The sequence below is a fragment of the Morone saxatilis genome, unplaced genomic scaffold, assembly GCF_004916995.1.
Source record: "Morone saxatilis isolate NCDOM2014 unplaced genomic scaffold, NCSU_SB_2.0 Contig10, whole genome shotgun sequence".
NCBI classification, from domain to species: Eukaryota; Metazoa; Chordata; class Actinopteri; family Moronidae; genus Morone; species Morone saxatilis.
Window position 1 is genome coordinate 11,983,063 of NW_023339652.1, and position 16,277 is coordinate 11,999,339.

General features: G+C 40.7%; 1 protein-coding gene across 8 annotated transcripts in view; it reads left to right on the forward strand.

Annotated features, from left to right (window-relative positions):
- cald1a (caldesmon 1a) overlaps nt 1–15,868 on the forward strand; it is a 56,585-nt gene extending 40,717 nt beyond the window's left edge. For 6 of the 8 annotated variants that reach the window (XM_035673889.1, XM_035673870.1, XM_035673912.1 and 3 more), the window contains 10 exons: nt 17–120; nt 1,383–1,650; nt 3,376–3,513; nt 6,964–7,007; nt 7,242–7,317; nt 8,196–8,339; nt 8,510–8,605; nt 10,279–10,347; nt 12,052–12,088; nt 14,139–15,868. In XM_035673889.1, the coding sequence (XP_035529782.1) occupies nt 17–120; nt 1,383–1,650; nt 3,376–3,513; nt 6,964–7,007; nt 7,242–7,317; nt 8,196–8,339; nt 8,510–8,605; nt 10,279–10,347; nt 12,052–12,088; nt 14,139–14,152 (990 nt within the window). In that variant the 3' untranslated portion in view covers nt 14,153–15,868. Of the gene's footprint in view, nt 1–16; nt 121–1,382; nt 1,651–3,375; nt 3,514–6,963; nt 7,008–7,241; nt 7,318–8,195; nt 8,340–8,509; nt 8,606–10,278; nt 10,348–10,648; nt 10,701–12,051; nt 12,089–14,138 lie in introns of all 8 variants that reach the window. The other 2 variants (XR_004797135.1, XM_035673898.1) reach the window with 2 other exon arrangements.
- Nucleotides 15,869–16,277: the final 409 nt, after the last annotated feature.

The window sequence follows — 16,277 nt, forward strand, 5'->3', positions numbered from 1 at the left end:
GGTTGTTTCTGTGCAGGTGGACGAGAGAGGCAGGGCGAGGGAGGAGCAGGGAAAGCAGAACGGAGGGCTGTATGAGGAGGCGACTCCCAAACAGCACAGGAAACCTGAGAGGACCCTCAGGTACACAGACACAACAGCACACATCAAGTGACCTGCTGGTTTTCACTGTGGCCAAATTGGGGATAGCCAGGCCTTCTGAATTATTCAAGAGACTCTGTTTTCAACAAAACTCATAAAAATACATATTTTAATTTGTTGCCAGTTAAGAATATGTACCTGAAGGATCTGTGCAGCACTCTGAAGATATTAGTATCTTTCATTTGATTCCACATATTTTTGTCCCCTGGCTGGTAGTAGCTGCATAAGAGTCCTAGTGCAAATGTAGATGAAAAACAAGTTTACATTTTCAGTATTTAAGTTTGTTTAAAAAAGGATTAATGTAAATTTGACAGTTATAGCGTAGGTGACATGCAGAAGTTAAATTCTCCATTTTACCCAACATTAGCAGCAAAATATTATAATGGAGGAATAGCAATACTGCTTTATGGAGCTGATTTTTTCGCAGTTGTGACAGTATGCTGAAATATCAGTGCCTCTCTACACTTGACCAGTTGTGGCAAAGTACTGCAGTAACTTAATATTTCTGGCACAGAGGTCAAATGAGAAGATCAAGCTACCTACCAACCAAAGCTCTGTTACAGGTTAAGCTCTTACTTAACAAAATACAAAGATATCCAGAAATGAAAGGCAAATACACATATTTCTATAATGAAAAATGACTGATGGCATAAAATTAAAACACATTTTAAAGGATACTAAATAAGTTCCTGAATTGTGCTATTGCAGACTGGAAATTATGAAGGAGAAATATTTATTTACTTAAGATCGTTTGCATCTGCTGAACAGTGGCTGTTCAACCAGACAGGATCTTATTGCCGTTTATTGTTTGTCACTCAGGCTGGTCTAAGAGCACGGAAGTATCGCCGAAGGCATCTGCAAAATAATTGAAAAGCATATCTGAATCAGATTTTCAAGCAAACAAGCTTTTTTTGTTCAGCAGTCAGTAGCAGAACAATGGTGTGTTTTGAACATGGGTCACATACAGTTAATCCCCAGCATGAAACACTGGATGCAACTGGAGATGTGCTGTAACATTATCTTTGCAGAGGTGATTGTTGGTATTTGTATGTGTGCACATGTTTTTGTCTGTCTGTGTGTGTTTGCTAATCCATGAAAGGAACAAATGTTGTTTAAATATTCAGCTTGTATCAAATGTCAAGTGTTTCCCTGTATGTCAACCAGCTTTGCGTCCTACTTACACAGTCCTTGTTGTGCTGTCACCTGCATGTGTGCTCTGACCCGTGTTTGTGTGTCTGTCCCAGTCGCGGCAGTGTACGTTCCCCCGAGGTGTCCGCGGGTGACGAACAGGACGACGCGGCCCGCCTGGAGGCAGAGCGCAAGCTGGAGGAGCTGAAGCGTCGCCGCGACGACGCAGAGAGCGAGGAGTTTGAGAGGATGAGGCAGAAGCAGCAGGAGGCCGAAGCCGAGCTGGAGGAGCTGAAGAGGAAGAGGGAGGAGAGGAGGAAGGTGCTGGAGGAAGAGGAGAGGCAGAAGAAGCAGGAGGAGGCGGAGAGAAAAGCCAGAGAGGAGGTAGGGAAGAGACGGAGACATGTTTTGATGTCTTTTTTTTAACTTGTCACTTTATAGATGCCGTTTGATCAGTTCTTCTGTCTGTCCATGTTTCTATTCTCCCTTTTATCCAATTTCTTTTTGATTTGTTGAAGTCAAACTCAAATTTTAATTCTCCTCACTTTTCCGTGTAAGGAAATATAAACTAAAATTGTACTGCAGCTATTGTGCACAGTTTTACATTTGTCAAAAACAAGTTTTTGGATAGATCTGTGCAAACAACATCTGAGTGGGCATTTCCCATGACAGCTGTCGACGGACATGTGAGAGCCGGCGTTGCTAGGAGATGTGCTGTCAACTTCCATGGCGTGCTACTAGTACTAACTGGACCACATAGCCCCTTATAGGCTATGAACGATTGCGTGAAAAACGGCCCTATCTAGAACCACATGCGGAGCCGCGTACCACGTATAGAGACATACAAATCTCAGAAGGGACTAAAGGCTAAAAGCAAGCCCCCCCTGCTGGTGAGCTGCCTGTGTGGCTGTTGGAATTTAAGTGAACTATTTTTAGCGTCCGCCCACACAGATTATGCATCATCGGTTAGAACCAAAAAATCACACCCCCTTGGAGAACAGGCCTTGTTTTCATGTTGATTTAGCCTTTATACCTGTGTGAGCTGAAACCCATGAATCACACTCACACTGGCGCCGCTGTGACGTTATCTCTCCATACTTCACTGTTATCATGACTCAACCTATTCGAGTCTCCTCTCGTAACTCATCTGTGTCATTCCTTCTTCCTCCTCCTATGACGACCCCATCTTTATTTATCTCAAACGTGATAACCTCCTCCTTCCTATGTGTTCACATTTGTATTCAGCCACGCGATGTCGTTCGTTTTCCCTCTCGTCCGCTCGCTCCGAGGCACCGCGTTCTCACTATTACCCCGACTGGTCTTCTTTGTTGATCTTGGCTTCGAATGTGGCGGCCCGTCTCTCGCTATGTGCCCCTGTTCTTCTCCTCTTGTGTGATGTTAATGAGGCCTTTTGGTTTGTAATTAAAAGATGGCCCAGAGATACAGAGAGACTAATTAACCAAGACAAGGCTGCTGGAGAGGGCTGATATACTGCCAAGCACCAGCCCTCTTCTGAATACAGTACAAATGGTTCATACATTAATTGTTTGAAAAAAAAAAACTGTTGATAGTCTGCATGTCTCAAGCTTTCCAAAATTGCTTTTTCTTCCTGAGGCAGGCAATCACTGTAAATAAGAATTTGCTCTGAGTAATTGAATTAGTTCCTGACCTGCTTCATTAGATAAAGTAATCAATTAGAAAGTGGCACATATCTATTGTTTGCTTTCGGCTGCATTCCTCATTATTGGTTGTCTGTAACTTATGCTATTCAAGATAATAACCTATGATAGTATAAATGCATTTCCATTTTCTCATATCCACTTCAGATATTTTGCATATGCGGCTCTGGGTCTGTTAGTTTGTTCCCATGCAAGATCCAGTGGTGCACAGGAAGCGTGCTTTAGGTTTCCAGCAGCAACAGTGGTTTGTTTGGAGTAAATACAAGAGAAATGTGGCAGTTAGCATGAGCAGCAGTATCCGGCATGGCTGTGCTTGGCAAAGAGCAGAGCGCCACCTACATATACTCCAATTGAATTAACAGAAAGTTCCCTGTCAACTCCCAGAGATGCTGCTGCTGCCTCCACTCTAAACACATCTGTCTTTTCTCAGGAGGAGAAGAGGAAGATGAAGGAGGAGATTGAAAAGAGGAGAGCGGAGGCAGCTGAGAAGAGACAGAAGGTGGAAGACACTCCGGATGGGGAGGACCGACCCTTCAAGTGTGTCAGCCCTCGAGGCTCCTCTCTGAAGGTCAGTCTGCCATTTTTAACCTCTGACCTCTGTCCCGTGTCCAACAGGAGAGTGTCGGTCCATATTTATTTGCCAAATGACCATTTGCTGTAGTGCCGTAACGAAGTTTTAAGGCTAAAATGATGATAAAGTTGGCAGATTGTATCAACTGGAGCCAGCTCTGTTAGTAGTATTATAAGTTTGATGAGAAAGAAAGTAAGATCAGACTCTTATTTTGTTTTAAAGTAACCCTGTTTGCCTGCTTAACTTTCCCCGAATGCATTAAGGATCAGGACAGAGCTGCTAACGTTACCCTACGCCCTGATTAAAGGAGCATCCAGGTACTAAACAGTGGATGTGCTTGTCCTTAACTGGGCTTTTTTTAGCATAACTTCTGCTTCTTGGCTTCGGCGGAAGCATTCAGTTACTCCTGCAGGTCGTGAGCTAGTTCTCCGGAAATGATCATGATTACAGCTAACGTTAAAGCAGACAGACACTTTATTTAACATCTTAGCTGTGGTGTTTTTAGTTCTGGAAAGCTAAGAAAAACAAATGATCCACCTTACTATCTGGATGCTGAATGTTGCTTTTACTACAGCCTCATGCACTGCTTCAACATGTGGAAAATTTTAAAGCTTGACAGGCCTGTCATCCCTAGTTACGGTTGCTAAGCTGGTTTAGGCAATGGTCAATTAATCAGTCAGTTTTTCACACGGATAATAACACAGATAATTCAATTCAATGCTTAAACCAACTGCAACTATAAAACACTTTGTCTGAGTTCTATTTTCCCATCTGTTTTTGCAGCAGTCGTCAGCATAATGGAGTCAATATAATAACTCCAAAACCTGCAAATCCCACTCATCCGGCAGTGCAGCAAAGCTCAAGCTAAACATTCAAAATATTTGGAGAGATTAAGTGCCAGATGACCCGCATCTGCCCCTCTCACCTCTTTTAGCTCTCCGCATGAAGTGTTATCTGACTGAGATGAAGGTGTTCATAAATAGAAAGAGCCTCGATGAACTAGGAGAGAAATGTGGAAAAAAAGTGGGCTTTTCTCCGGGTTTGATTTCACTTTGAAATTCTGCTGACTCGCTAACCTGTTTGTCACATGAAACACTGCGATCGGGAAAAGCAACCTGAATCAACCCAGCGCGTGCCCCTCCCCACCCCATCCAAAGATAAATGGTTGTCACGGCGAAGGAACGTTTAATCAACTCAAATGTGAATAAATGTTTCCAGTGTTGCCAAAGCCAACTCCCACACACTCAAAATCGAGGGGGATTTTCAGCCAGTGGAGAAAATCTAATTAGTGACAGTTAGCAGTAATATCCATCTGGCCCGTCCCGGTGAGACTCCAGACTCGGGGCTCGGCTCTAATGGTGTGTGAGCTCTGATCGTGCTGGAATCAAGTGCTTTATTTCTTTGTGGTCAGTTTTGTAAATAATGTTGTTGAACTGTAATTCTCCACGCGGCTGCACTCAAGACACAGCTTTACTTTGTGGTCATGTTCACTGTAGGTACAGCTGTTCATGTATGCATGTGTGTGTATCTGTTTGCGGACATCTGGATGTGTTATATTTTATATACAGCACACTGGGTTGTGTATAAAATTAAATTGTTGCTTTGCAGTGTTATACTAATGTTTTTTTGTTTTGTGTATGTGGCACTGTATTACCAGGTCATAATACAGTTGCATTTCATGTTTTATATTTCTTTTATATTATTTTTCTTTGTCTCCCACCAAACTCTACATCTAGTAAAAGAGCTTTTTCACTTGGGACAAATGAAATGCCACATAGACAACCAAAAATCAAGTTAGAACTTTTAAAGCAGGTTTCATCGATTTATTTGGTCACTTGGTGGCAACGGAACAAACTGTAAGCACAACATTAAAATATTTTAATAAAGTTGGCGTGTTACCATTAGCTAACACGTTAGTTAGCTAATGGTAACACATCCAGCACACTATGGAGCAACATTAGCTTTAATTTGGAGTCATGTTTCTGGTCACTTGGTGAATGTAAATCCAATATTCAGCTTCTCCTGAGTTAAATATCTGTCTTTTTAGCTTCTAAATGCTCCACCATGTTCACTTACCTAGCTACTGCCATTTGGTGTTGGGCATATAACTTACAGTTAGTCAATTATCAGTTCCTATTCATTGCCTGCTGCTGGAAATACCTAATGAAAAGCAGCGACAATGAACCAGAACAGTGAAGTTCTGTAAAACCAAAGCAAATATGAGTTTGGTGACAAATCTCTTAAGTTCCATTACTACGAGCGAAACCTTTCATTCTGCACATCGTCATACCACAGCACAGTATGGAATGTCGTAATAGTCACATAAGTGAAAGAAGCAAATAACAATGCACTCATATCTGTCTCACATGTTGCTAGTGCTAATCAGCAGCCTATTTCAATTGAGTGCATACATTGTTTTTCTTCATTGCCTTCTGCTGTTACGTTTTTTTTTTTATTGCCCAACAACTGCTAAAACAGAGATTTATGCCTCCATATCAGCAATCACCAGTGGAACACACAGTCCCAGGAGCTCGTCTACATGTTATCAGCAGTAAACCAGCATAACCCCTGCTCCGTGCTGTAGATAGAGCACAGCGTTCTCTGGAAGAGCAATGGGACAGAATGAGGGACAGGCTACAGGGATGCAGGGAAGCGATTAGGGTTAACAGGGTTACTGTAACTGCGTTCGGATGGCTACCGCTCTTTAAAACGCATCTGAGAATGGGGAATTTCCTGTTGAGGAGTATTTTGGGAACTCCCACATTCAGTAGCGGCTGAGAGCGAGGTCCTTTTTCACAGGGAGGGGGAAGAGAGCTTTTTCTGCAGTTTCTTCTTTTGTCCGTTTAAAGTTTTTTTTTTTTGTGAGCGTCTAAGGATTCCATGTGTTGCCCCCTCTTTTAGCCTTTTTCCCCCCCCTATATCATAAACAATCCTCTAAGATTCCCACAGTCCAACGGTAGAGATAGGAAAAAACTTGCTGTGTATTTTCTGTGTGTGTGTGCATGTGTGTGTCTTTCAGTGCATTTTGCACACGGAGGGAACAATCGGTTACACTGTGTGTCAGGAGGAAAATGCAGCTTATTGAGCATATGAAGAAATGAGACAAAATGAGATATTCACCATTAAAGAAAATACTGTCGTAGTCTAGTGATTATTGGCAAGAAAGCTAAGTACATGATGCTATTTAAGTTATGAAAAATGGACCAGGACCAGTAATTACTTAATACAGAATCACGTGTGTCTACATATTGACTTATGAACTCAAGTCAGGAAACTACTACAAACAAGAAGGAAATGATAGAAGCATGGAAATCAAGGGGACGGCTGGGTTTAACATCTGTTTTAAGGCTACTGAAGAGTGAAGGAGATGTTGTGTTACATGTATGCATGTGTGGAACATCACTGCAATATTTATTAACCTAGAGCTCTAATAACCTTTCTCAACAGATTGGAGAGAGGGCAGAGTTCCTGAACAAGTCGGCACAGAAAAGGTAAAAACATATTGTTCTCCCCCCAGTAACAAGGCTTTTAGTCGAGCATGGAAGCCCTGCAGTCCTGTTTTGATGAAGAGGAAAAATGTAACTCAGAGTTGAAGTTTTAATCCCCACTTATGGTCGCAAGTGTCCTCTCTCAAGGCACTAAAGATGAAATGGTAGACCACACTGTGTATAACATTCAAAGTGGTCTCGTGCTGTGTATGCTAACTGTTTGCTTCTGCCCAGCAGCACAGTGAAGGCGTCTCATTCTCCTGTGGTGTCCAAGATAGACAACAGGCTGGAGCAGTACACCTCAGCTGCTCAGGTTAGTATGTCTTTGGCTGTAAAATGGCCATTATTGTCATAGTAAGAAAGTGTATTAGCTTACTTTGTTTTTATGTCCGTGTCATGCAAAACATTTGGCCTATCTCACTTGGGATTACAAGACACAGCTGTATATCAAACAGCACTATATTATATACACTTTAAAATGAGATATGTTTACATGCAAATTTAATATATTTTGTATAACAAATAGCAGAAAATAAAAAAGAGTCTACAAGCCCAGTTCAAGTTTATCCTCATAAAAGGCTATTTTCCTCGACCCTCATACTTTATCCAAGGAAGTGGCTAACTTAAACATGAATTTCATATTTAAATAGCCATTTTAGTGTTTGTGCATCTTCCATTTAAAAAAAATATGATCTTATAAAAGAAAACTAAATGTCACATTGCAAGTAATGTAAAGGGCAATTTGAAATCAGATTTGAGCAACAAGAGGCAAATCTATAGAATCCTGAATTCACATATACATATAAAATATACATATAAAACTGCCTAAAGTAAGTTTCCTGATCTGATTCCAGCCTTGGTATGCTAAAAAATATGATTTTGAAGTTGCCCCAGAAATACCCATCCTGTGTCCTAAACTGGAGACACATAAGCAGTCAGAATTAGTGTGGTGTGTTGCTCCCTCATGCTAATTATTTTTTAGTCATACCCAGCATGTTTCCCTTTTGATTTGAAATCCCAAAGCAACACAGTAATGTTTCTTAATGTACTTTGAAGACGCTGTAGGAATTTGTCGCTGTTATTATTAGCAAGCTTGTGTGGGTTTTTAAGAAAAGAAAGACAGGTATCCGAGCTTTGATCAGAACAGCCGTCCCTGCTGTTCACTAGCTTAAAGCCACCACTTTGTCTCAGCAGAGAGAGAACAAGGAGTCTCGATCCCCTCGCTCTGGAGCGGTTGATCTGCCCATGGTCACCGACAGCATACGAAGCATCAAGAGCATGTGGGAGAAAGGCAACGTGTTCGCCTCACCTGGAAGTGGCGGTAGCACGTTCAAGGTAAAAAACAAGGTGGTGGAGGATGTGAGATCATTAATGAAACTCTGTGTGTGACTGGAGCAGAGAGAGAGAGAGAGAGAAAGGAAAGAGCCCAGTTCACTGGCACTTCCTGCTCTGCCCTGTTGCTGATGACGACCAGCCTTAGTTGACCTTTGACCCTATCCAAACAGGAAGCAGCTGTGATGAAGACAGGCGTGGCGGGCCGCATCAACGACTGGCTGAATAAAACCCCGGAGAGCGGCAAAACGTCAGGAGGAAGGCCGGCGGTAGGTCGTCGCTGTAGCAACCCCTGCCGCTGCTGCTAGGAAATATAGTACATGTACTGTACGGCCCTGTAGAGACATGCTGAAAAAAAACTGCAACGTAGCAGATGCAGCTGTGTCGATTGACTACATTATGGCTAGAGTGATTTTTATGTCTGTGAAGATTTATATCTGTTTCAACTCATCCAAGATGGTTTTTTTCGAATCTCTACTTTAAAGGCCTAAATGTTCTCACTATGAGGGATGGGTTCCTACATGAACGCACAGTTTTATGCCCAACTTAGAACAGTTTTGGTTATTTCACATGAGTGATTTGTGATTTATTTATGTCACATATTTTCATGCACCAATGAGAATGGAGCACCATTTTAATCAGAATCTGAGGACAGCTGGTGGTTTGTTTGGTCACTGTCAGTATAAGAAATCTCCTTAAATAACACCGAAAGATGTTTTTTTATTGTGTTATTAGCTCATTTAGTCATGAACGTTTAATGTTAGAGAAATACCTTTCATTTTTGTTGATTCTGGCGCCCCCTGTGGACAAAAGTGGCAGTGTTCTGACCGCCTTGTTTTGTCTCAATTCATGGGCTTGTAGTATGTTTAAAGTTTGAAGGGGCTTCAAGTGTCTGCTTGTAGCTGGAGTGAAGACAGAACTTGACCCCCACGTATATGGATATATGTCTTCTTCAGATTCAGTAGTCAGATCCCGTAACATCTGAGCTGCATTCATTCCAGCAAACTCTGGTCCACCTCATAATAAAAGCAGTAATCTCACTCTTATATCAGACCGGCAGCATTAATATTATGCCATTGTCACAATTACTGCTGGCCGTGATCTGTACAGTAGATGTTTTATAATCATTTTCAAATGATGCAGAGGAACAACCAGGTTGAGACATTATCTGTCTGGCACCACCTGGTGGCCATAAATAAAAATAACTTATGAAGCGTCTGAACTTGCTGCAGTCCACTCTTATGTCTAATCACAGTATCTACAGAGTACATGTGGATATTATACACTTGGCATCCGTTTGGTATACAGTTTCACTTAAGCATTTTATCTTAAGCTTATCATAAGCTTCACTAGCAGACAGACAGCAAGCCTGAGTGTGTGTTTCTTCAGTCCTGCTCATGTGTATCATGCTTCTCTTCACTCCTACCTATATTATTTCCCCCAAATATTTATGCTTGAGATTTGTGTGTCGCAGATTATGGCTCAAATAGGTAGCACACATTAGAATAGAGGAGAATATAAGAGGACACTTTATAGTATTTCCAAAAGGGTGTTCAACAAGTGAATATTTCCTTAAGAACTGGAGCTCATTTGCCATATAACGCTGCTATCCATTAATAGCTCCTCTCTTTCGTTCTGCGTTGTGATGTAGTGTCTTGAGAGAGACAGTGTGCCTGAGTGCCTCAGACTCACAGTGACAGTGCTATTTTCCACTTCCTGTAGACAAGCACCTCTCTGCTTGATAGTGTCTGTCAACCTTTGCTCTCCTTCCTCATGCTCTCTGTCTTCCTCTGCCACCCCCCTTCCCCCCCTCTTCTACGTCTCAGGTACTCTGCCATTTGTCACAATATGATGACTATTTTCAAATTGACCTACAAAACGTTGAGCACTCTGATATGATGCTTTTGTCTTTGCTCTCTTGTTTTCTGTCCCTCTCTGACAGGACCTGAAGCCTGTTGACGTCACCAACAAGAGGAGTCTATGGGAAAACAAAGGTGCCTCTCCAACCAAGGTAGCTATTATTCATTGTCTAGCATCATGAAGAAAGAGTACCAGTCTCACCCATCGGGGAAAATCCAAGTGAGCATTACACATCCTGGAGTATGTCCAGATGATGTTTTAATGAGGCCAAATTGGTTTGTGGTCTTGGAAGGATTTCCCGTGGTTTTTCATGGTTTTCCAGTTGTTGTCGATCAAGAGAACGTTTTGTTAAAGAGATGAAGGAGGAATATGAAACTAATCTCACGATATTTTGACCCCTGGTGTCGCAGCAATGGGAGTAACAATCACTTCTGTTTGTTTTTGTTTTAAAGAACTCCCATAGCTAGTTGACCTCACCGTTAAATCTGGAATAAGCCTGGAGAGGTAAAGGAGCAATTGTTCCACGTTCCTTTAAAGCACTTATCACAGAATGACCTCACGCTCTGCTGTCACACTGTCGACTCTTTGCTCTGTGTCGTTGGCAAAGCTGCACTCTGTTCTGCTGTGGTTGGACGCTACTGCTTATATTAATTAGAATGATAATATCTAAGAGTTTCAGTCCAAAATTAGACGTTTATGATTTGACAAATGTGTCTTACGTTCGCATGATTTGAGGGATTCTTGGCATACTGTGTTGAATATTATTCAAGTCCCTTCAGACACAGAGCAATTATTTGCGTTTTGTAAATATTGAGCAATAAACATCAGTTGCTTTCCAAAATGCACATAGGGCACCAAAGAACGAAACTTGTAAAGCATGTGTGCCAGATGTTCTAAGAGCTGTAAAATAAAAGGAACAAAGTAAAGCCAATTTTAAAGGATTACGCTGTTGACTCCATTAACACCAATAACTTGTTAAAGCCGACTCAACAAAATGCAGAAGATTACAGTTTAGTGTAAATTCTGTGTCGTTAAAAAAAAAAACCTTTAACAATGAGCCTGTTGTCCAACTGCGGGCTGAATGCTTTTCACAAATGGCTGTATCACATCACCGCACCTTCTTCTGACAAAGCACTACTCTCAGTCCAACTTCACTTAACTTTATATTGCCCTAATGGAGGAACTGTTTACAGCAATCTTTACAAGTAAGTTACAGTTACAAGTTGCGCAATGGCAGTTTGACAGTATTGAATCAGTGTTATCACCTCACATTTTAAAACAAGACTGACAAAACCTGACATGAATAAATTGTATTATCTTTATTTCTATACATAGATAAAGTCGGTTTGTAGAGCTGCTTAATAGAAATGCAGCCCCACATTTTAAAAAAGAGTAAGAAAAGGATTCCCAATCAACCACACTTACTTTGGTATGAGCTTTCCTTCCTTCCTTCCTTCCTTCCTTCCTTCCTTCCTTCTTTCCTACCCTGGCAGTAGTGTGTCCCTGCAGCCAACAGCTGCAGGGCTGGCCGGAGGCTGTGGTCCGCCACAGCGAGTAGTGGGGTTGGAGGGCACCAGGCGGTGGTCTGCACTGACGTAAGAAGGGCCCTGGACAGGAAAGGTAGCGGTTAGCAGCCTTGTCATTAGCTAACCGTGCTATGCTGTGATGTCAGGGAAGGCAAGATGTACAGGATAACGACTTCTGAGGGAGAGCTGGATAGGTTCATGAGTCTGTATAGGTGTAACTGTAAGCACTCCCTTCTTTGACTGGAAGCTTTGCAGGTTTGTTTTGCTAACTTGCTGCATCTGTCTGCATCTGTGCTGCCTTATTAACCTCCTGTCTTCTTGTCTTGCAGGTGGCAGGCAGAGGGGAGACCAAATCAGTCGCCAACGGTGAGTTTTTACAAGGCGCCAGAAGTGTCAGCTTGTAACTGCAGAGCTTGTGTATGTAGGGGTAGGCAGGGTTGGGGGCATGCATACAGCAGTTGTACATGCAGTTTTCAAAACATAAGAAACACCACCTTGTTCTGTTTTGTGTTTTGTATTTTTCTAATTGCTTTTAGAAACCAAAAGATGGGATTTTCTCAACCCATAAAGGAGTGCTTAATCCTTAAATGGAAGTAAAAAAAAATGGAAATTACTAATATGAGTTGTGAGGTTTTCACCCAACAATAACAGTATGATTTTAAAAGCATGCAGGCAGAGTACTTGATGACATAATTGCAGAGATAAAAGGGAATTTAGACACTCTAAAAAGGACAGGGAAAGAGATTCTCTCATCGCCAAGTTGCCAAAATTGTTTCTTGTGCCAGCTACACTGAGAGGGTATAACATGCACAAAAGTTGATGATATTCTCCCCCCACTCACATCAATTCATGCCTAGTAGAAGTAGCCAGTGTGGCAGAAAATAAAACACATGATCCCTCACTGGCTTCCCAACAACAAACGTTTCCCATTGTGTTTGTTAGGACAAATGTCCTAGCACTTTGGCAGGACTATAATTTTTTCAAAGATTGGAGGTGTGACCTTCTCGTTAAGTAAGTCGCCCTGTCACTGGCTCTTTGATTTATACGACGCCATGTGTCTCAAAACCAATAACTGACCCTATCATAGCCTACCCTGCAGCCTTTTTCTGTTTGCCATTTGGCCTTTGCTCCACAGCGTTTTAGGATGCCATTTAAACATTGCTTGCTATTTTAAAATCAGATCTGAGTGCAGTCCCTTCCTCCTCTTGTTCCCCCCTGTGTTCAGAAGAGGGGTTTTGGCCTTGAGGGATTCCGTACATGTCTGCGTAATGTGCTGCTTATTCAGCGCACAGCATCACACACACACACACACACACACACACCAATTTCACCTTATAAACCCACTCAACAGTCATTTCGACGCCACTCAAACCTTTTAGCTTTTCCACTCATGTACGCGTCCACTTCTGCTGCTCAGACCACAGCCCTGGCTCTCGGAGTGCTGCCAGGCCGGTTTGTCAGATTAATAGCTGGTATGTTGGAGATTAGCACACCATCACAGTCCTACTCAGAGGATGACAGAGGCTTTGTAAAGATTTTGTATTTCTTTGCTAGTAGTTGGCTGCAGGACATTTTGCAGACATTTGACTCCACAGTGGACCACATACACGTTAGCAGCCTCACACTCTCCACATGCTTGGATCTAATAGAAAACCAAAATAATGTTCACCATTTTGGAAACAGTAAATTGGATCTCTCTGACTGTACTAAATTTAGAACAATAAGTTTTTTTGGCCTCTTGAGTTTGGAATTCTGTATTCATTAAAACTCATTTGTGCTCATTTGTATAAAGTATAAACATTTTCTATTTCTGTTGTATTACAATATAGAGTAATTGTATTGTGCACAATAGTATATAATTTAGAGACCTCAATGTTTCAACCTGCTTTCAAAGTCCTGTTACTCCATGTTAGTGAATCAGATTCACCTATCACGATCTCAAATATCTTGCAGTGATCCTCAGGTCCTCAGGCACAGTAATGCTAACATGCTCACCATCTCAGTTTCGGTGTTAACAATACTAACATTTGCTAATTAGCACTAAACAGTTACAGCAGAGGCTGATGGGAATCTCGTTAGTTTTGCAGGTACTGGCAAAATTTTAATTTTATCTATCAAGCAAGCAAACACCCCTCAAAATATCCCTATCAGCTAATGGAATAACAATTTTAAGAATTTAGAAGTATACTAAAAGTTATTTTGATTCCTTGTGTAAAAAAGGCAATTAAAAGGCTGGGGGGGTTTAATGGAAGCATGAAATGGCCTTTAAACTGCATGTTAACTGCATGATTTCAACACTTTACTGTGGTGTTTGTTGCCTGTTTGACCTTCTGTTTCACAAGCTCAGAGTCATGAACCCACACCTGTCTGCACACTTATGAAGCCACTGATGAACTTGTTGTGTGTCTTTCACCAGGTATGGGACACTAATGTCTTGAAGGAGCCACAAAAGCTGGGGACCACGACAATCCAAGACTCTTCCTTTGACTTTGTCTTAAGAACCAAATAATGATCAGACTCCCTAGAGGGACCCCATGAAAACGGACGGACAGGAGAGACGCTGTCCAAGCACTGTACCAAAACAGCATCTTTTTTTTGTACGGTTGCCACGAATAGTGCCTTTGCACAATGATTTTTTTGCTTTCTAAAAGAAACAAAATGCTGTGAAATTTGGACATTTGTAATTACTATTACTAATTACTTAATACAATCCTGGAGGAGGAAAACAAAAAACAAAAACAAATTAAATTTAGATTTATGTGTGTTACTCCATGCCGACAGTTTTGATAGAGACAGAGTAGATGACTTAAAAGTTTCCACATTCCAAAGAGATGGGTGAAATCTGTTCTCTCCCTCCTACAGTACATGTTCCATCTCTTTTTTTATTTATATTTAAAGCAAAAGCTTCACACATTGCTATTTTATTCAACGTTCACCAGTTCAGGATAGAAATATAAGCACTTCTAGAATTTAGCTGATTTCACTTTTATTATGTCTTACCAATAGTGCAGCAATGGTCTGAGTAATATATGTTAGCACATGTGATGTTTTTGAATATGACCTATCATACTGTATCTTATATAACATCTTTATAATCATAACAAAAGGTATTTTTTGCTTTTTTTTTGTATCCAGAAACTATTCACCAACAGGCAGTTAATTTCGGTGGTGATAGGAGTGTTGAATATTCAGAAGGCCATTATGACTTTTATTACCCTATATGTCATTTTATTTATGTTTTAATGTGTTTTGTCTTTTCTATTTCTAGCTGTTATTGTAGCTTTTGTACCTGTTTGGATCACTTTAAAATCTTCAGACATTCCTTTTGATAAAGCAGGTGCATAAGGTGCCTTTGCTGCTTAAAAGCTTTAGGTTTTATAATGTAGGAAATCGGCAAACCAACCCTCTTTTTTTAATTCTACCTTTAACTTTCTTTATTGCCTCTATGCACACTCTTATGCTCAGCGATCATTTTCTAATTGAGGGCATACAAAGTAAAACCAGGGTGCCTAAGCATATAGCAAGATACTAAGAGGATATTTACCACTATGTAATTCTTCTGGCCTTATGATTGCAATGAAAACATTTATGACAGCTGAGGTACAGTACATGATAGCCTCAAAGCAACTCAGTATGATATTCAGACTTTTGATTTTCATGTTTCTTTTTCACTGACATGGTTTTACAGTAAGTACAGTAAGCACATTCCCTTTCATAGTCTTTGCACGATGCAAGCTTTGATATTATTAACGGTTTGCCGGGGCATTAAATTGATCAATGTTACTGCTCAAAAGTCTGACAATCACATTCCATGGCTCCTGAAAAGAGCAGGGGAGCTTGACCAAAATACTTTTAAGTGTGATTTAATGTGACATTTATTTTTTTTTTAATACAGTGGTTTCATAATGCCGTATTGTTTTTTTTTTTACAACCTTGTGTCCATTTTATGTTTTTTAATGTTCTTTTATTTCCATGTTTAACCAGACACTTGTTGTTTGTGTAGCGCTAAGCCTATGCAAATCACACTATCTGTAGTCTCTCTAAACACTCCCAATGTCATACAAGTGGGCAGTAACCAACTGGATGAATGTTTTAAACATTGTACCCTTGACTCAACAACAGCAATAAAGACATTGAGGTATTCCACATTGTTGAGTTTCCTTCCATAACTCCACCACTCTACTACCACATTATATTCTGTGTGTACACGTGTTAAAACAATTAGTTGATTATGGAAACATGAAACTGACAAAATACCCATCAGTAAGTAATATGGTTAGCTAAATAATTTAAGTCGAGAGATATATTCATGAAGTGGCAAGAGGGTGGCCTGGAGACTTCAATGGATGGCAGAATTATATGCTGATTTAATCACAGTCAATTAATTTAAAACAATATTTGCTTATTTCTAATCCACCAACACCAGAAATCATGCATTTCCACCACTCTAGATCTGCCCCTGCTAATTTTATTCTTCAACTTCATTTTCCTATTTTATTTATTATTTTATTTATTTATTATATCCTATGTTCTTGGCACAATTATAAAATCTGTT